The 21,289-nt window shown below is 33.3% G+C and overlaps 1 protein-coding gene across 2 annotated transcripts in view; it reads left to right on the forward strand.

The window, feature by feature from the left end:
* The window catches only part of LOC129787482 (all trans-polyprenyl-diphosphate synthase PDSS1), a 38,835-nt gene that overhangs the window by 5,143 nt on the left and 12,403 nt on the right, over positions 1 to 21,289 (forward strand). The window contains exons 2-4 of one of the 2 annotated variants that reach the window (XM_055823088.1): positions 19,311 to 19,478; positions 19,859 to 20,001; positions 20,828 to 20,969. In XM_055823088.1, the coding sequence (XP_055679063.1) occupies positions 19,311 to 19,478; positions 19,859 to 20,001; positions 20,828 to 20,969 (453 nt within the window). The remainder of the gene's footprint in view (positions 1 to 19,310; positions 19,479 to 19,858; positions 20,002 to 20,827; positions 20,970 to 21,289) is intronic. The other variant, XM_055823089.1, reaches the window with a different exon arrangement.

Consider the following 21,289-nt stretch of genomic DNA (forward strand, 5'->3'; position numbering starts at 1 on the left):
CAATTATTATATGAAATAGAGTAAGACGCCTGTTTTAGTGTTTATTCTGTGTTTTTTTTTTATTTTAAAGCTATGTGGTGTATGTGCTTGTGGGGAGAGAAAAGAGTTCAAATTAAATAAATCATTGCACTTTTCTTTGCAAAACATTCAAGACCTGTAATCATAGTCCAATCAAATTGTTTTGAACTTCTTTTCTCTTCGAATTATTGGTGGTACTTACTTACTACAAAAAATAGCCTAAGGAAGTTTTGAGGCGGTTTACCTATATTAGTGGAATGTCAAATACAGGGTGATTAAAAAATAACTTTGTTAATTAAATGATTTTTGAATTGCTTACCTAAAGATGAGCAATTTTTCACAATTTTGTGGCAATTTATTGTTTAGAATTGACAATGAAAAATTCAATAAGGACAAGATCCTGAAATATCTGATTGCTAATCTTTATTATTAGTTAGCAATTTATTTTATTTTAAAAGTTGTTAAAAATTGACTAAAGAACAAATCATAGAATTTTAGAAGTCTGATCTCATCAAAATTAACAGAATTTTTATCATTTAATCAAGCAAAAAGATTTTTAAAAAAATATTCCGATTATTCTACTTTTGCCAATATAAAAAAAAATCTCTAGAATTTAAAAATGAGCAGAAAAAAATCTTTTTTATTAAATAAATATTGCACATAAGATCACCCTGTGTGATGAAAAGGTCAGTGAAATTGAAAGGTATAGACGCCACATAATATCAATTTATCAGTGGCTGAGAAATTCATGTTTAATTTTTGATTGTATGAAAAAAATCTTTAATATTTTATTGCGCATACCATTGGATTTTAATTGGTGTGTTAAATTAGTAATGTGCTTGAGAGTAGGTGGAAAGCTCGCCCGGGAGCAAGTGGGGACGCCTGATGGTTAATTGTATGTAGACGAATTTCCAAATAGAGAGAGACCTTCCACCTGTATATGCTCAGGGGAGTGAGTGCAAAATCTTTTTTTTTTTGTGCAAAAACATGAATATATTTAGAGTTTAATTGCATTAATTTTTCCCCAATAGCTCACTCTAAAATGCGGTTTGTCTCAATTAAATGCAATGTGATCTGGAGTTATAAATCATGTAAAGCGATTTGGGGTTTAGTCTCCGCATATGCACAGGTGTTAATAAAAAAATAAAGATACGTTGGGCTGAGAGACAAATAGTAATTTACACTGGTACATGATACTACGTGGAGGGATTTTGTATGAGTGGTGGATTTTTTTTGCACACATCTCATGCGCGCGCGCTCTACAATGAGAGTCAAAGAAGTCCATCGTGGTTTTGGTGAAGAAGTTAACCTACTTTCGGCAATTTAACGAAATCAAGGCCGTAGCGAGAAAATTCACTGGTTTATTACCTTCTTGACACCGAGTGGAATGGATGCTTGCAAGGGGGCAATTCTTTTGATTTGGTTGTAGAGACGATGGAAGAAAAAAAAAGAGCAAACAACCTGCGAAAGACATGATTGGTGCACGTGAGAGGTGATTTTTGCACCATGGAGATTGGAAGTAAAGTCTCAAAAACTCTCACTTGGCTTGCGCAGGTAGACCAACTTTTGAGGCACCTTCTCCTTCTTTGGCTTAATCATTAGAGTTCAATATTCCTGTTCTCTTATATGTGCGGCACATGCGCGTATTTACCATTGAGACAATATGCATGTTAGGAGAATAAACGAAAAGCTCAAAAGCTTCACGAATATATAGCAATTTGTGTATTTGACAAATTTCTTCACGGCATAAAAGTCAAATTGAAATAAATACACAAAATGCAGAAAGGTTAAAAGTTTTCAGAAACAGCAACTTTATAATCTTTTGGGTGGTATTAAGTATCTCCGTGCGCGCAAGTTCTCTCACATTGCGCGCACGATTACATTGGGAGTTATCTTTGGCACTTTATTGAATGTCCATTGAATCTGGGACTCCGAAAACTTGCTCTCTCGATGGTTATATAATTTTAATGATAATTATACCTCAAGTTATGTGGTGTTGACTTTAGAATATTTTAAAATCAAGCACACACACCATTGGGTATTCGGGTGTGTTTCGTTATTAAAATTTGCCCAGAGGAAGATGCCATGGCATCGCCAAAAGTATATAGTGGTGGAGTATATCTGCTGAAAAAAATCACCTCTCGAGCAATATTGATCATACGATTGAAATATTGCCAACCCATAAAATTTTCGCCTCTAGCAGAGATATCCAAGAAAAGTGGGGGGATGCTGTGAGCAAAATAATCTATGAACTTCATGTTTCACTGACTTTTTCTCTCCTCTGGCCTGATATAGACCTTCGAACACAATTGAGGAGTTTTTTTTTTCGTTGGAAAAATTGACAAATGCAAATATTTAATTTTTGACTGCTTACAATTAGCAAGAGAGACCAATTGAATGTGGTGTTCTTGAAGCTTTATAAGAAACGGTGGGATCCATCATTTCAGAATCTCAATCAAGAAGTTGATTTTTCAAGCCTTTTTACCGCATTTTGTTCCGGTATATGATATTCAATTACGGAATTTCCCACATACATACATATGGGGATAAAATGCGAGGGGTTTATTCATTTAAACTTTTTAGTCTATGATTCATGATTTTTCGCTATTTTTTTATGATTTTTTTTGTAGATTGTTGAGCTTTTAGAAAGAATCGAAACGTATAAGTTTTTTTTTTAAACAGAATCGTTCCTTTTGATAATTTTAATTAATATTGAAAAGATAAGAAATTTTTTTTATTGTAGAATAAATACATTTGTGGCTCGAAATTATCATTGAAAAGATTAGAATTAAAAGAATTTATAATATGTTTCGTAAAGAAAAAAAACTTAAAGAATTTGACTTGAAGTTTAGAATGATTTTCAGAACATTCTTTTTAATTTTTTTTGCAAACTATCATTGTTAAGAGTTTATAAACTTAAGTGCTGTCGAATTCTGAACGTAAAAAGCTTCTCAAGATCAAATAACTTTAATTATTACTTTAAAAAAAAAGTCAATAATTTATTTCTTGAATTAGGAAGCCCCTTTGTGGTAAAAGTGCTATCTCTCTGATTAATTCAATCAAATAGAAATCACATTCCTCACGATCAAATGACAATAAATAGGAATGACTCTTGCATTCACAATTGTATTACTCTCACTCTTCATTTCTTACTCTCTTGCAATGTGATGGGTTTGAGTCTCATTTTTGATTTTGATGCCACATTTCCCTCCCAAACAAATTTGACTTTTTGGTCATGAGCACGCGTGCCTTCACAAAGACGTGGAGGAGGTCTCAATGAACTTCCGTGGCGAGCAGTGAAAAGAAAAGTATATGAGGAACCAAAATGAAGACAAAAAAAAAGTCGCATTGACACACAATGAAATGGCACAAAAAAGGGGGGAGGGAGAAGGGAAAAAAAGAGTGGCATGGAATAAAATTGTGTGATTTATTTAAATTATAAATTCCTCCACCTGTTGCTTGAACGCTCGCAAACACCTCAATTGTGATTTAATCACACGTTAATACACATGAGAGGTACAAATGGTAGCTCTTTTACTTGCGGTACTGTGATGGTGTCGTACAACACATTGTATCTCAATTTCAATGCGAATGTGTCGCTGTATTGATTTGCAAAAAAGCTCACAAAAGTGCAGGCTCGACAATTTTGAAACTGGAATGAAGAATATTGCGCAAAAGTGTCTCTGAATTTGCTATATATGTAGGTATGTACCGTATATGTATGGTACATAGTATGAGATGCTGAATGGAGTGGAAAGAGTGGTCGTGTCTCATGCGAGATGGACTTGAAGAAAGAGCGCAAATATAATGCCCCAACTTGCACCACAACTGTATAAATGTTTTTCATCATTTAAAAAACATCACTCCAGCTACCTGTATAGATTTTCTTTCTTTCAAAAGAAAATATAAAGTATAATTTTCAAATGCGGTAGTGCTTTTTGGGTGGAAATATTCGCCCTAATGAATTAAACAATTTTTCGCGAGTTTATGCAATTATTTTGATATAATTTTATTGTGTGTTGAATTTTTTGCTTATTTGAGAAGCTTTTCATTGACCTGCAACATTTTGTCTGGTACACTAACACGAAATTTGACAAGGAAGTGGGTGAAGAAAAAAAAATTCACACTACTATATAATTCATAAATTCATTCACAACTTTTCACTTTTTCTCACTTGACATAAATTTGGCTGATCATTATGGCAAAATGTATTAATTTTTTATGATCTACCTCATAATAAATTTTTTGTCTTATCTCAAATTTTTTCGAAAAAAAATATAAAAGGAATTTAATTCATTTTGTATTAAATTAGATTTTCAATACAATTGCTTTTCATATCTTATAGGAAAATCATGAATGATTTTTTTTCAAATATATAAATGAAAAAAAGCTTCTCCTTTGATTAATTCATAGAAAATGAAATATAAGTAATAGAAGAAGAAAACTTTCGAATCGTAAAAAGCGGAGATCATCATTATTTATTCAAATTATATCGTCAATGCGAATAGTTTCATAAGAAGAAATTTTTTTGGGATTTTTTTTTGTTGCTATCAGGAATTGTAAATTTTTCATACGCACGAAATGAAAAATTGTGATTCGTCAAATGAATTATGAAAACATACCACTAAAACCTACTACATTAGTCATCGTGATACAATTACTTAATGAAGTATTAATTAAATGCCATTAATAATGAAAATAAAAAAAAAACTCTTTAAAACTTTTACCTTAAAAACACGAAGCGTTGCAAAAAGTATTTAATTTCCGAAGAAATGAATGATAAACGAAATTAAGGAAATATTTAATCACATTAATTACAATCGCAGACTATTTTTTGTGGGTATATAGCTAAGTGTTTTGTTATATTTTTTCCTCGTTGGCGTTTTTTTTTCATCTGATGTTATAGCTGTTGACAGATGGTTGAATGGTGAAATGTACCATACAAAGTGTTATTGCAATCAATCAAAGTGGAACGTTCGTTAAAAAACATTAAACATTAGTGAAAAGTAGCGATTAAAATGTACCTCCCATAATTCGAATCACGTTGTTCAATGTCAATTGTCCGAATATAGAGTACAGCGGTTTGCAAGTTAAGACGATGTTTCTTTTAAATGGACATTTCTGCCATGTCAAATGGTTTCAACTTGAATGATAGGAGAGCAATTTCTAATTTTTTATGTCTATTTTTTGGCCCTTTTTTTTTAGGAAAATTGTTTATTTTTTAGTTTATTTGTAACTAAAAACAACAGAACAAAACTTTTGTATAGACCAGTTAATTTTCTCAATATTCTGCAATCTGATGGGTCTATTTGCCTAAATTTAATAACAGATTCGTGTTCGTCTCATCCGAATGTTACTCAATCTCCCTCTTTTGATAGAGTTTGTAATAATATCCCTCCAAATTGCTTGTCGAATCACGCTGCTGGGGAATTCAATAGAGCCCGAATAGAGTCAATGTATAGTGTAGTGGCAAAATGACCGCACTAACTCTAAGAAGATATCTCTAAAACCATTGGAATTGGAAGTAGTTTTGTATTTAAGGTGCAATCGTTGAATGTCGTTGGGTTCAAGGTAGCAAAAATCATCACGATTTTTCATGCAACTCTTTTTTTTATCGTCAATTCTTTTGGTCGTGAGAAAATATTTGTGAGATGCAGGTGAATTTGTTGAGAAGCCTCAATTTGCACGTGCTAAAATGGGGAGTGCAATAAAAAATGAAGAATTAGACAATATATCTATTACAACATTCATTTTGAAAATCCTCATAATATGTACTCATTGGGTAGTCACACTGCTGTGTAGATTATGCGATGAATTAGGGGAGAAAAGCAAAGAGTTGTGGGAAGGAATTAAATGTTTTATTGAAAAAAATATCATACATTGTATGCCCATGTGGGAAGATATTATGCTGAAGTTGACGTAAAAAAAAACGGAAGACTTTCATTTAAGATTACGCAAATTGATTCAAGTGGTACACATTATACGAAACATTAAATTCAGATTGTCTCTCAATCAAAAGCTTATTAGTTGGTATACCACAATCGTGGCATACCAAGTATTGTAATCGTCGGAAAAACCGACCACCTCAGATCGGGCTCAAACTTGGTATGAGCACGTTTTAGACATCCCACATTACGAAAATGGTGGTGGAAAATTTTTGATCCGGCCGGCCGGCCTGCCGGCCGGCCGGTGCGCCAAACTTTGCCTTATAACTCGAGAACGGTAACAGATAGAGACTTCCGGTTTGAAGTTTTCTATAGAAATGTGGGTGTAAAATTTCATTTTTTTGCATTTTCAAAATCCAAGATGGCCGCCGTCCGCCATTTTGAAATAACGTCAATCAGTTCCCTTATAGCTAGAGGTCTGAAATTTCAGTATGTTGTAGAGCTCAGTGAGATGTTTTCATCAACAAATCATACTTGAAAATCGGTCAAGCAGTTTAGCAAATATGGCGGCCTAAAGCAAAAAGTGTTTTTTCGATATAACTCGAGAACGGCTTGCCCGATTTTGATCATCTTGGTATCAAATGAAAGGTATTGAGAATCCCTACAACTGTCTAAAACATTCCAAGTTCCAAAAATGGCCGCAAGAGGCGCTAAAATCAAAAACAAAAATTGCCTAACTTTAAGGGGCAATATCTCCGAATCCCCATCTTAGATTTCCTTGAATTTTTGATATGTTGTAGCCTGACTTAATATCTTTCACCAGCCCGAAAATGAAGAAAATCTATGTCGCCGTTTAGAAGATATGGCCATTTAAAAAATTCTTGAATTTGAAAAGTTCTAACAGCCATATCTCTTGAACCGTTTATCCGATTTGGCTCAACTTGGTATCAAATTAAAGGTTTTGCAAAATTCTACAACTTTCTAGAACATCAGAAACCTCTAGAACCATTCCTTCAAGACAAAAAGTGCAAAAAACTGTTTCGGTAGAACAAAAATCCGCCATTTTGTGTTCTGGAGGTGACCTTGAAATGTATCGAAATATTTGTCAGATTATAGCTTATTTCAATACCTTTCCATAACTAGTCAAGAAATTTCTGTAGGTCTTATACAACCAGAGATATGAGCATTTTTATCTTCCATATTGATGAATTTCATAAAAAAAATCAACTTTGCCTACTAATTCTGCTCACAAATTAAATTACAACGCATAGACTGACCCATCCGCGTTGTGGTATACCAACTTTAATAACTGGACGCGTTATGATTGACTTTCTTAATTATTTTATTCCTTATTTATTCTTAAATGTTACAAATTTGCATAATTGCTGTGATAACAATTTTATTGAGGTTCTTGGGGTGCCAAACCATTAGGAAAAGCTCCTTAAATTATTTTCTATCTTGATTGGAGAGAAAAGTTTCATTAAAAAATTATGGTTAAGAATTTTCCTTTAATTTGTATGAAAAGAACTAAAAATAATTTTCTTAAATTTAACCAATTCCACCACATCTTCCCCTACATAGAAACATCACCAGACATAATCCTAAAAATAGACGAATTAAATATTTGTTAAGCAGCGACTGTGAATTTGAAATTTTCTTCAGTTAGTTTTATCAAACTTGCAAAATTTGCGATTTATGTGTGATCATACCTACATATTTCAACGTACATAAAACATTTATTTGCCAGTAAATTCTGCGTGATTTAGCACAAAAAAAGTCTAGATAAATAAGAGCTATTTGTCTTCTAAGTTTTACTCTGTTTCTATGTAAAAGACACGATGACACTTGAATTGTTAATTGATTGGTTTAAATTGTGAAACTTTAGGAATTTTGTGTGAAAATAGATTTTTTAAAGAAAAATTTGAAATCAAATTCTGAACATAACTGGGTTTACAGTTATGTTCAGAATTCTGAACATAACTGGGTTTACAGTTATGTTCAGAATTTGATTTCAAATTTTTCTTTAAAAAATCTATTTTCACACAAAATTCCTAAAGTTTCACACAAGAAGGTTCTAAAATTCTTCCTTTATGCCATTTTTATGCGCTTGAAATTAGCAAAGAAAATTTTCCAAGTAGTTCAATGGACAAATATGGGTTAACATTTAAATCATATCAAATATTCTTTTTTTTTTAAACAACACCATCGGTTTGTTTGCATTTCCTTCCATTTCTTTTATACTCCACAATTCTTGTGCAATTGAACTTGACGCGAGAGAAACAATTGAAAGAGATTATGTATCAAAATCATTTTAAAAATAGTTAGATTTTCTCACGATGATGATTGTTTGAATATATAGTAAAACGGAGAGCAAACAAGATACTTGAGATTATGCAGAGAGATGAGAAGATGCAAAATTGTAATTTAAAGATTATTGTATTAAAATTAGACAAAATTGGTATGTTTCATTAAATAGCTTTTGCATACCTTTTTTTCTCAATAGGCATACCTACATACTTTATGTTACGTTTGTATGTACTTTTGTGATAATTTTCTTCTCTTTTTCTCTTAAAAATAATATCTCTGCGTGAATGGTACAATGAGAAATAAATGTATGAAATGCCAAGATAATTTTGTCGTTGAGAATTGATTGAAATAATATGCAAATAATTGTGTAAATTAATTTGTAAAGAAGAGTGTTCTTATGCAAGACACCTCCATCCAAAGTATGTTTGTAGCAGAAAAAAGACTATGTAGACGAAGATGTGGCTGGCAGGTGTAGTATTTATGCTATTTGCAAAAAAAAGATTGTTCTGTCAAGTTATAAGGAGATTTTTCTTCAATTGCTCGTGGCAAAAATTTTATTTAAAAAGACACTGTGCGATGAATATGTAATTGGGAGTTTTGTATAATGTTTGAAGATGATATGCTTATGTGGTGGGATGAGGCAGGAATTTGTTCTTCAAGGTGTTTCACATATTATTACCATAAAATGATGACATAGGACGCATATTGAATTGTTGCACGTAAAAATGTTCGCGCTGCTTTTCATCTTACGACAATTTTTTGTTTTAATTTAAATTCTCTCTTAGAAAAAAAAACCTCTTTTGGGATTTTCCTTCCATTTTAGTTAAGTATGGGAGAAGACCTCCATTGAGAGCTTGTTGATTTTAGCTGTGATTCTTTTTTAGCATATTCATACAATATTTGCATTGATTTTTTCAATAATTTCCGCGTATGAAACGTACATTCGTTACGTTTCTTGTTGTCTTGTACAGAATGAAAAAGACGTGACATCAAGTCTCACCTCGCGTAGAATCTTCTTACGTTGGAATTTCCCATAGAGTATAGGTGCGTACCAGAATCATTCGTCAATTGATACCTTTCTTCTTCTTTTGAAAAGTACGTCTCCTTTTTCAACCGGAACAAAAAAATCTACGATGGACGCTATTTATGTTAATGAATCTTGTTGAAAATTCTCTCAACGTGTGCGTATGCGGGGTTTTTTTCACTTCTCGAGAGCACGGTACTCAAAAGTTCTCAATGAAAGGTGAAATGAATCATTTATGTGTCCAGCACAGTTGTAGAGTGAGAAAGAAAAAATCCTTCTAATTAGCCAATAAGATGTGAATTGACGCAAAATAATATTTCTCGCTGATGCTGGTTTTTTAGCTGTTGTTTACTCTCGTTGTGTTGAAAGGCGTGAATTCTTGCAAAATTCATTCATAAATGATAATTTAACAAATATCACAAATGGATGTTTAATCAATTTACTGTGTCATCTCGCACACGCAAAATTTTCTCTCTCCCCATGTCATTTTAATACCATTTTATATGATTGTTTTTGACCACTTTGCACAATGGTCTGCTGGTGTACGTGTATGGTATCCTTGTAACAAATCACGAGAGTATATTGTGATGTATTGATATTTCGCAATTCCACCATCTCTGGTGCGTGAAGATATTTCGATTCACCTCTAATTATGTTGAACTTAAAGTGTCGTGATTGAAGATGTGGCGGGTATTTGATGAGAGATGGAGAAACTTATTAGTACTTGACCGCACATTTTGAGGAAGTTGACCTGTTGAGGAGGAGAGAGAAGCAAAGAAGAAGAAAAAAACGGCACACGCTGAGTATTTTAGTGTCAAGGTGTGCACTCTATTGGGATGATTAGCAAAATTTCTTATACATAGGTTATACTTAAAGTGGATTAAGGTTGAATGTCTCAATTTTGATGTGTCTTTTTGATTGATTTTTGCAAAAACCCAAACACTTTGATTGCCAAGAGAAATGGCAAAATGATCATGAGACGGGCAAAAAAATAGCCAAATGCTGCGACATTCAAAAGATTTCAATGACAAATCAGGAAGGGAACCCGCGTGTTTTTGCATAGAATGCAGTGAACTTTTATACAAACCTTTGTGGTTTTTTTAATGGATGATAAAGTATTGTAGTTTTAGTATAGAGTACCTACAAATTGGTGAATTGAGTTAATTTTCGGGTCATGAGCATATCTCTCTTTCTCTCGATCTCGTCAGTGTTGACGATCAAAATTTACACCTTGGTGGATTGAACAGCTTTCACATGGAATGTCTTATATATGCTGTGGTGTGTTGCGTCGAAATGGAATTTGCTGTATGGTGTTGTATTATATACACGCTAAATACCCCAAACAAATAACCTCTTTTGAGATTTCTTCCCCCCTATCGAGTCACCAATACACATGCAACAAGCTTTTAAAAAAAAAGTGCTTTACTTAACTTTCAAAATGTTGTCTTTTTTCACGCACAAGAAATCATCTCATCTTCCCTACATCTTGATGATGGAATTGTGTCAATGTCAGTTATGATTGAGTTTAGCATGCTTGATATTAGCTGTGTTTCTTTCAGACACAGCTTTTGTGTACCGAGCAAAATCGAAAGTCGTCAGATCGGGCTCAAACTTGGGATGAGCACGAATTAGGGTCCCCACATTCCAAAAAACGTATGCGCCAAAAAAATTTTTTTCCGGCCGGCCGTCCGTCCGTCCGTCCGGCCGGATCATAAACTTAAATTGCAAGAGAACGGTGATAGATAGAGACTTGCGGTAAACGGCAAAGTTTAAATATCGACCTGAAGAAATCCGATTATGAGGTCAAATCCACCCCCCCACCCCCCCGTCCACCATTTTGAATAACCTCAAAATTTTGTTTTCGCTATATCTCAGCCGCTATTACAGCTAGAGGGCTGAAATTTTGATATGTTGTAGGGGCCATCAATACCTTTCCAAGGATACCTCATTTTCGAAAATCGGTCAAGCCGTTTAGTCAATATGACCGCTACAATTTTTCATCGAAAATCGACCATAACTCGAAAACGGCTTAACCGATTTTGATCAACCCGGGCTCAAATGAAAGCTCTCAACAAACCCTACAACTCTCTAGAACATACGAAGTTTCAAAAATGACCGCTAGAGGGCCAAAAATCAAAAACAAAATTTTCGATTAGTTTTCATGAATATCTCGAAAACGACGACATAAATTTTTTTCATTTTTTCATATGTTGTAGCTGACCATATTATCTAGCTTCATGCCAAAAATGAAGAAAATCTATGGATCCGTTCTCGAGATATAGCCTTCCAAAGTTGGCATGTCATATCTCGGGTTCTACAAGTCCGATCTTGATCAACTCAAGCGCAAATGAAAGGTTTCGAGAAACCCTACAAATGTCTAGAACATTGCAACTTCGAAAAATGACCGCAAGAGGCGCTAAAATCGAAAACAAAGTTTTCGAAAATTTCGAACTCGAATTTTTCGAAAATGGCGACATAAATTTTTTTCATTTTTCGATATGTTATAGCTGACTTCGAGACCTTTCAAACAAAAAAAAAATTATGAAAATCTATGGATCCGTTCTCGAGATATGGCCTTCCAAACATTTCTTAGGGTATGACTTTTCAACTTTTCCCGACTTTGCGCGTATTTAAATTAATTCGCGTTCTAGTTTGCTCTCACAAAATTGGTACACTGAAAGAAACACAGCTCCCGTAAGCTTGGTCAGCTTACCAGTACATTTTTTTCTCACCTCACGAAAAGAGAAAAATTATGTTTTTCAAGCGATAAATATTCTAATAGGTTATTCAAATAAATAGATTCGTACGTGTTTAAATGCATTTACACCAATGCTTAATAATAGACGAATGAAATATCTATAGTATGTAATAAATAAGCAAAAGTGATTTTCTTATAACCTCTCTTGTGCTTCTTCAGTTGAGAATTCACGCAAAACCAATCAAATGTGATTATTCCATACTCGTTGATACAAGAAGTAGTGGAGTTTAAAAGCGATGTTGTACAGCTCAAGTGGAAGAAAAACACAATGAACACAGATATTCAAAGAGAAAGTGAATAAAAGACATATATAAACATCTATAGGTTAGCTTCATTATATATAGCATAGCATACATATATAGAAAGAGAGAGAGATGGCAAAATAAGACAAATTGGAACGATATTCCATCACCTGTCTCTCAGATATTTCTTCATAACCACATCAACGTTGATAAATCCATTGTGGTACACATTTTTGTATCAATATTACCAACAAGATGCAAACGATGCATTTTGTGCTGATATCATTAAAAAGCACTTAATCACGATGGAGTGTACTTACACAATTTTATTGAGTAAAAACATCTTAGACACAAGGAAATGCATCTTTTTCCCCATCGTCGCGATTTAATTTTTCATACATATTTCGTGATCAGTGGGATTTTTTTTAATTTAATAAAAGTAGTAATATTGGGAAGTGCTGTGTGACTCAATTGATTGAGCTGCAATATTTTATATTGTTCCCAAAAGAGACCTACATGCATTCCATATTATTTAGTAATTTGTGCAGACAATAAGTCACCCAGTAATCCAATAAAATTTGATGCTGCAATATGCTGTTTGTGTACAGAAGAGTACAGGAGTGGATTGGAAATACTGAGAGCAGTACTTTAAGTGAAGAGTTATATGATGAGAGGGTATTTAACTTCGATGAATACTCAAATTTTCAGCAAAAATTACGGTAGACGTGAAAATATATAGAAAATCGTGATTATAGAGGTGTAAGTGAGACGACTAGACCAACTAACTCAGAGTAGGTACTACAATTGTGGTCACGCGATAATTGGTTACATCAGTGCACGACGGGTTCCTGATACTCGATGACATTCATGGTGTATAAACTATATCTCTTCTCTGACCTACATCTTTATTTTCTCACTACAAGACTACAACATACTTTAATAATGTCATATTATTAACGGATTACATAAACTTATTTTCAAGAAGAAAATACATCTTAGCAGTGAGGCGATCCAGACATCTCTCCTGACCTACTGACCTTCAATATTTGAAGTCTCCGTGGTGCAAATTTCATTTATTTTTATCACTTTAATTAGTTTCACGGAAACTTTATAATTCTTGCAAAAATATTTCATCAAATTAATCAATTACAATATTCCTTCACCCACCATGGGAGCGTGCGAGCTCAAATCCCATATAAGCAGATGAAGGAACTGCTTCATTTTTAATGAAGTAAACAACTATAGTATTCGTATTTTCTTTACGTGAGCATTAACGGGAAAATGCGTAAATAAAATATAACGTATTTTTTGTTGTTAAACTCTAAATCGTACTTTTTCGCATTTTTCCGTCATCCATGCGTTTGGTGAATGCATTTTCCATTTCAATACATAGCCTGGGGCTAAAACGACCACGACATTGCGAAATACTTTCATAATTTTGTTGTTGAAGCCACTACGATGTGTGTGAGGTAAATGCCGACAAAATGTGCATTCACGTGAGAGTGAGAGGGGAGGTGAAATTAAATAAATTACTTCCAAATGGATAATATATCTCTCCGTGTAAAATAATAATGTAGTAAAATGCAGTATGATCGAATTTTAAATAGACTTAACTTAATTTATTGTGACGCTTTTGTCATTTACTAAGAAGCTGTGAAATTGATATTGCACACAAATTTCTCGTGTACACAGTGGGGACGCCTGGTGGTATGAGCTTTTTTTGTGCGCACACACGTCTTGTGGTGCGGAAAGTGACAATGTGAGTTTGAATCAGCAGCACCATTGTATGATGTTGCATTTTGGGGCGATTTACCTCAATTGGGATGGAGTTAATTGACACAGGAGCAATTACAATTCCATTTTCGGGAGCTTCTTATTTGCTCATTTTAGTTGCTTTTTCAACTCAATTTATGCTCTTTGGAAGATGTGAGGCAACAATTCTCCCTGAATGAGAGACAAAATATATATGTATGTATGTACCTTTGATGTGGCGCAGAAATGACAATTTTGTCATTTCTTTGATTTCTTCATCATTTCACCGTCTTCCACCGCACATTGTAAGCCAAATAAACCTTTTTTCTTCGCATTTATTTACACGCATCAACTCATAAAAGAAACCACGATTGAAATAAATGTTATTTTATTGGTTGTGTCACAAAGAAGGCACAAAATGTGCAATTTCTCAATCCGCGAAGTCATGGTCATCTGCGGAGATGCGCCCAAATGAAAATAGGCTCACACATAATAATATTTCCGAAGAGTAATCAAACACTTTTTTATGAGGCACATTGAAGAGCGTCTTTAGTAGGTAGCCCGAAATGGGTAGTGTTAGGTCGTGAAATTGATACAAAGTATTTCCACATGATTTTCTCACACCGTGTAATGTTTATGGATGGCTTTTATGCGGATATTTGGCGGGCGTGCGTTTTTTTCTACTTTTTTCCCAACTCTCATGCGTCTCGCCCAGCCAAACCCTTTTTTATCTCTTTCACAAGTCCATCGAAACAATTGCAACATCAGGAGAAAATAAAGGTATACTCGAGTGCGTTGGAGAAGAAAAAAGCTCCTCATCAGAGCTTTTTTGTTGCAAAGCACAAAATATAGGTAATTTGATGAAAATTCCGCGAAAATTGAGATAAGAAAGAAGTTCTCAAAGGATGCCAAAAATCAAGCTTTTCTTGTTTGGTATGTCAAATGCACATATTGGTGCAAGAGATATGTGTGTCTTGCTGGAAGGACGGATGGTGAAGAAAAAGCTCCCGTACAAGAAACTGGTTAACTTTGAAATTAATATACACATTTTTATAACAGTTCTATAGTGATTGCCTCATGAATAAATTATCTGATCATAACCCAAATATTTTTCTGTGTGAGCACAACTTGAAAGAAGTCTCTAAGAGGGCCCAAAGTCCAAATGCGCGTCATGGTCACACCGAGCAAGAAGTACGACTGGGTGGGAAGAAGATGAAAATCTAATGTGCGTTGTGTTGGTTCAGCGCGATATATTATCGTATGGATGAGGTGATAAATAAAATACCAAAGATGTGCATCCAAGGTGTGGTCGCGCGGTGTGCAAGAACCTTGTCCCCAGTAAAAGATGCAACCATGTTAGAAAATTCAATTTCATCAGAGTTGGAAATTTAACTTCACAATAGATACAAAATTTTGAGTTTCTCAATTTCTCAAAACCTATATATGAAGTACAGTGGTGGCAATAATATTAGAGACATGCCAGCATTTTGTGAGGTATTTAGAAACATTTATATGGCGTTACAATAAAAAATCATATCGTGTTTAGTCATAAAAATTACACCCTTTTTATTATTTTATTTGTCAATAGAGTAATTTATTGATTGCAACTATTTGTAAAATGTTTCATTGAGTTGATAATTATAATGTAATAAAATTAAACTATGAAATTTTGGGAATTTTCAAGCATAAAAACTGTTGAAATTTCTCGAACTTGTCAAAAATCTTTATTGTTAATTTCAAAATAAACTTTTCGAATTCAAAGCTCAATTTTGGTTGCTAAAGCTTTCATCTGAAAGTTTAAATCTGTATTTTGAACCAATTATTTTGTCCTTTCAAATCCTACTGGAATGTCTTGTTCTATCAACAAAATGTCTGAGAAGAAAGACGAAGGATTTTTTTTCTTAAAGCTCCACATAGAATTTAATAAATAATAAAACCAAGATCTTAAAAATCTTGAGACTCGTCAGAAAATGGGTCAATTATATAAGAAGTAGACCATAAATCATGATTTGACCTTGACCTTCCTTTAAATCTCAGATCTTGCTCCAATTTTATCTTAATAAAATCGTATCTAAATCAGATAATCCGCAAAAAAACTATTCCATGTTTATGTACCAAAATCGTAAAAGAGTTCCTATTTTTCTTTAAACGAGTGTATAGTTTTCATTAAGAAACATGCTTAAACATACTTTTTCCACATGAATGATCATCGATTGAAAGAGATGTGTCGATTTATTTGAAATGTAGGTATTTTGAAAAGCTCTAGTCTATTTCTAAAGACGAATCATTTTCTCGATTTTCTCTATAGAAAGCTGAATGCTTCTTATCTTAATCTTGAAATTTCAAGCGCATAACTTCAACTCTGTTCTTGAAAGAGCATGACAAGACTATAAATTATGCCATAACCAATCCAACATGATTGCTTCCATTGATCACAATGCATTCTTTTAATAATATTATGTGCCACCACACTGATAAGAAAATCTTTAATTAGAGAACTTTGTTAAGCTTTATATTCTTTTGCAATACAGGATGAATTAAATAAGTTCTTGGCCATATTCCACGTTGAGTGATTCTGATCAATCTAATTGACTGTGTGATGGTTGTCTTTATTTTTTATACACCTGTAGGAAAATCAATTTGATTTATGGAGGACGTGAATTTTCTTAGTAGAGTTTTTCTGTACATTATTTCATTAAACACGAAAATTGTTCAGTTTAAATTGCGCTGTGTGGATTATGTATTTTTTGCGGTGCGATAAAAGAGAGAATTTTGCTTGAGCTCTTTGCGAAAACATTTAATTTTTTTGTCCATCAAACATGCACTAAATAATCCTTCGGCTGTCTATACACCCTTTTGTTGGCTACTGCGGGGTATTATTTAGCACGTTGATTGTTTTCGATTATGAAATTTAAAATGGTTGAAAAAGACAAGAAAAAAACTCATCGATTCCATTATATAATTAGTTTTTTTTAATCAATAACTTTTTTCGTGTTCGCTCTACACAGTGGTGGTAAATTGAATATCTGTGTGCTATTTGATAATCACCTGTGCTGCCCAAGAGAGTGCACAATAATTGTATATGTACATATCTGTATACATGTGTAGATGGTGTTTTAAAGAGCAACGCAGAGGAGGTGGTTTGATGTTGCAACAATTATTAATTTTATATAACTCAAATGTTCAATATGTGCACAATATGCAAAAGTACATATTTGACGTGTGTTGCACTTCCTCAATTAAATGCATTGGGCACCTTCGAAGGCACCTACTTTATACCTATACTGACTTATATGTATATCGCGCTAAACTAATGTATGTGTCTCCTGTGGCACTCAATGGGGCACTCCAAAGGTCTACCTCTTCATTGTGCTTCATTGCTGAAGATGTTGATGGTGCAATGGGTGGGATTTATTGATTGTTGATTGAACTAATAACGAGATATGTGTCACGGATTTTCTCCCTCTTTTTACGTCAACCTTCTTATATAGACTCTTAATCTCATCGCTTTAGATAAGTCCTTTTACATTGAAGAAATTTCTTTACGTCACACTCTTGAATCAGCGACCTCCTGACTTTCCGCAACATTTTATTGTTCTGAGAAAATTTCACTTAAATGGAATTTCCATCAAAATTTTGACTCACACCCTCGTCATAACATATTTTGTTTACTTAAATTATTAACAGCCCTCGGGGCAATTAAAAAAAAACTTTTGAATCACCATGCTTTGTGGTCCTTTGCGAGGTTAATGCATTGGACACGTTTTTGAGATTTATTTTGAACAAAAATAGGTTAATTAATATGCCATAGTACGTCATTGTGCATAAATTACCTCATGATTTGTTAATAAAGTCTTTAAAAATAATTCGTAAAAAAAATAATTTAATTTTTTAATTGAAGAGAATCTAAAGTTTTTTTTTGTTTAATGTACCTACCATTTTTATCTGTGAGTCTAGACGACAAAAAGATTAAAATAAGTTCATTACTGTGGTAAAAAGGTTTTATTTACTTAATGTCTGCCATATTTTGACGAATTTTGACGTAAATTAGAGCTTTTATTCTAATTAAGGGATGGTCACGTTATTTTGGAAACTCGGGGACTTTCAAAAGCGATTTTCAAGCTAATTTTGAAACCAAAAATTCGAAATTTGCTTGCACTCTTGTTAAATGGCCAAATATTGATGAGATTTCAGTAATTTCGATTTAGAAAAAGAAATTTTTATGCTCAAAAAAATTATGTGAAATTCTCACATTTTGGCCATTTTGTTCCTGTAGAGTTTCCAAAATAACGTGACCATCCCTTATAAGGATTGTTTTTGTACAATGATTTTTTTTGTTTAAAGAATTTTCTCAACTCAAGTAACTTTTTTTTATTTTTAATTATAGAATTCTCTTAGAAAAGTTTTTAACGTAACGTTCTAATTAAATTATTTCTCCATTCTATTTTTGAAATGTTTTAATTTCATTGCTTTGGGGAATAAAATAATTTGATTTTTTTCTTAATTTAATTTTACTTTTTATATGCTTCAAGTGATATGTAAAATTGGTACATTTGATTGAATTTATAATAAAGTAATTTGCATTAATTTCGAGAGAGCCAGGTATTTTAATCTTTTCCAGTGTTACGAAATTATAAATTCTTTGATGCCCTAAAGGCTTTATTAGGAATTTTAATTTTTATTGAGAATTCTTTTTTCATTATAATGAAAATTAAAAGTTTCTCAACTTTATTTGATTTCTTTCATTGATAGAAAACCAATTCTAATACCTTTAAATGCTGCATTTGAAGAAAAAAAGAAAAACAAACCGGAAATGTTGGTGATTAATCGATTTTCCGCTAGTAATTTGCAAACAAAATGACCCTTTACATGTTAATATCGTGATGTGTTGCATCTAAACAATTTGAACCTTATAAAACATAGAAAGATTTGCATAAATTTCTGTCTTCACGTTTGTTAAAGCTCTCCATTAATCTTAATGATTTGCTTATATGATCGTTGTATAGAAAATCTCGGAGCTGAAAATCTTATGAAGCACACAGCTTCGACCTACGACAGATTAATTAATTGAAAGCTCATAAATTATTCTAAGAGACGCGGATTTATCGAGATATTGGGAATGCATTGAAGAAAATCTAACTGATTTTCTTGTGTGATCATTGACCCCCTCGCGATATACAACTTCACGTTTTTATTGAAAGAGAAGAAAGTGAATGCGGAATGTTTTTTTTTTTTTTTTTTTTCAAAGTACGATTCAGCAAAATTAAGTCATTTTAACTAATGGCGGGTTTAAACAATTTTTTTCTTCTTCGTCTTCTTTCTAGCCATGCACAGCAAAACCATTGTTGCCTATCACACACCCATGTATGCGCGAATACAGTTCGGTTCACACGCAGCAACCAGCAGGACCAGTCAGAGATTACCAAGTGCAGGTGGATCCCTACATTCTCCTTGAAGATGAACTCAAATTCATTTATGATGATATTCGACAGGTAGGTGCTGTTTTTTTTTTGCATAGAAACACCTGATTGTAATGACAAGAATTTAGCATCATGTGGCGTAACCAACGACTCAATTGTTCACGTTACTTGGCATTGTAGGTGCTATTTTTCCTTTTGGCACACGTGAATTTTCCTTCGATAGCACACAAGAAATTTTATATAAACACCTGACGTAATTTTCTTCTCTTTTTTGCCATTTTTTTTAAACGTTCTCTGTGTGACACAGAATTGTCGAAGGTTTTTTTTTCGTACCTCTCTAATTAGTGTGAAGAATTGTTAATGGTGGTTTTGCTAATTGATATGATGCTACTCCAGAGTTATGCGCCTGCATTGTTTCTTATTTTTTTTGTTGTTAAAATTGTTTCTTGCAGTTGTTGGCAAATGGAACAAAACAGCCAGAACTCGATTCAATCGCCTCATACTATTTTGACGGTCAAGGCAAAGCCCTACGACCTATGGTGACGCTTCTGATGGCAAAAGCAATCAACTACCACATTCAGAACAAAGAAAATAGGTAAAGTGCCTCTTTCACCCACTCCAGCAAACCCTCGTGGTGTGCTTCTGTCCATACCGGCTCTAAAGTTAAGGTCTAGGACCATTTGATGACTTTTTTTTTCGCGCGCGCATAAACCGCCTTTTTGCGCCATCATTTTGCTTGCGCGCCCATTCACTACGGTGTGAATTTTGATCTTGGTCGAGAGAAACGGTTTTTTAATGTATCACAAACTTTCCTCATGTGCTGCTGAATCATTTATGGGTAGCATGGGGAAGTGGGTGGGGGCATAAGAGATGTGTGTTTAGAAGGTCTCTTAAAGTTAAACATAAAAAAAAGTTCGTCAATGATTTCCCAATATGTTCAATGACAATTATGATCTCTTTAAAATCATCAATAAATAATTTTCATTAAATTTTTAAGTCGCTCTCGATGGACCTTTTCGCATTTTGGAGGGTTTTGCAATACATACACTCTCATACTGTGCGTACGCAACTTTAGACAAGCATGAAATGTGTGTTGGCGAAATATTTTTTAAGCTATGATTTTTTTTAACTTCTTTAGAAAAGTTGAGAAGGTGGCAAGGAGGGAAAATATTGAGGCACAGAAGCGTTGATAAATAGTTAAACCTTGACTTGAGATAAATTGTGTATTGCCGGGAGGGTTATTTTTGCCGTCAACAAACAATGATTAACCTCTAATCACGCGGGGGCACAATGGGAGTTTTTTTTTTAAGTTTTGGGCTCTGATAGGGAGGGAAGAGTAGGGGGGAAGTGTAAGGTAAATTAATTGTCTCCAAAACACTTATGGCTTCTCTTTATTTCTATTCCTATGACTCTTTTGACAGCAGCATCTTGCATAACCAGCGGCAAGTGGCGTTGATTTCGGAAATGATACACTCGGCTAGTTTAGTTCATGACGATGTCATAGATCAGTCAGATTGCAGGCGGGGGAAGCCCAGTGTAAATGTTCTGTTCAACCACAAGAAGGTGAGTTTCTAGAAATTTTTATTTAAAACATGTTTTAAGAAGTTTTTTCTTTAAATTTTCTCGAAGGAAACCGAAAAAATAGGAGAATCATGTTGATTAAAAATAACTTATGAATTCTTTAAAATAGGAATTTATTTGTTAAAATATATTTTCACAACCATAAATTAGAAATTTATTATAATACTTTTCAATATTTAGAATTTAGGGATTAAAATTAAATTTTTAAAATTAAGGAATTTAAGGAATATTGGTTAAAATTAATTTTTCCAGAGTATTTTTTTTTTTAAATTAGATTGCGAAAATGGGTTAAAAATTCTTTA

The sequence above is a fragment of the Lutzomyia longipalpis genome, chromosome 1 (assembly GCF_024334085.1).
Source record: "Lutzomyia longipalpis isolate SR_M1_2022 chromosome 1, ASM2433408v1".
Taxonomy (NCBI): Eukaryota; Metazoa; Arthropoda; class Insecta; order Diptera; family Psychodidae; genus Lutzomyia; species Lutzomyia longipalpis.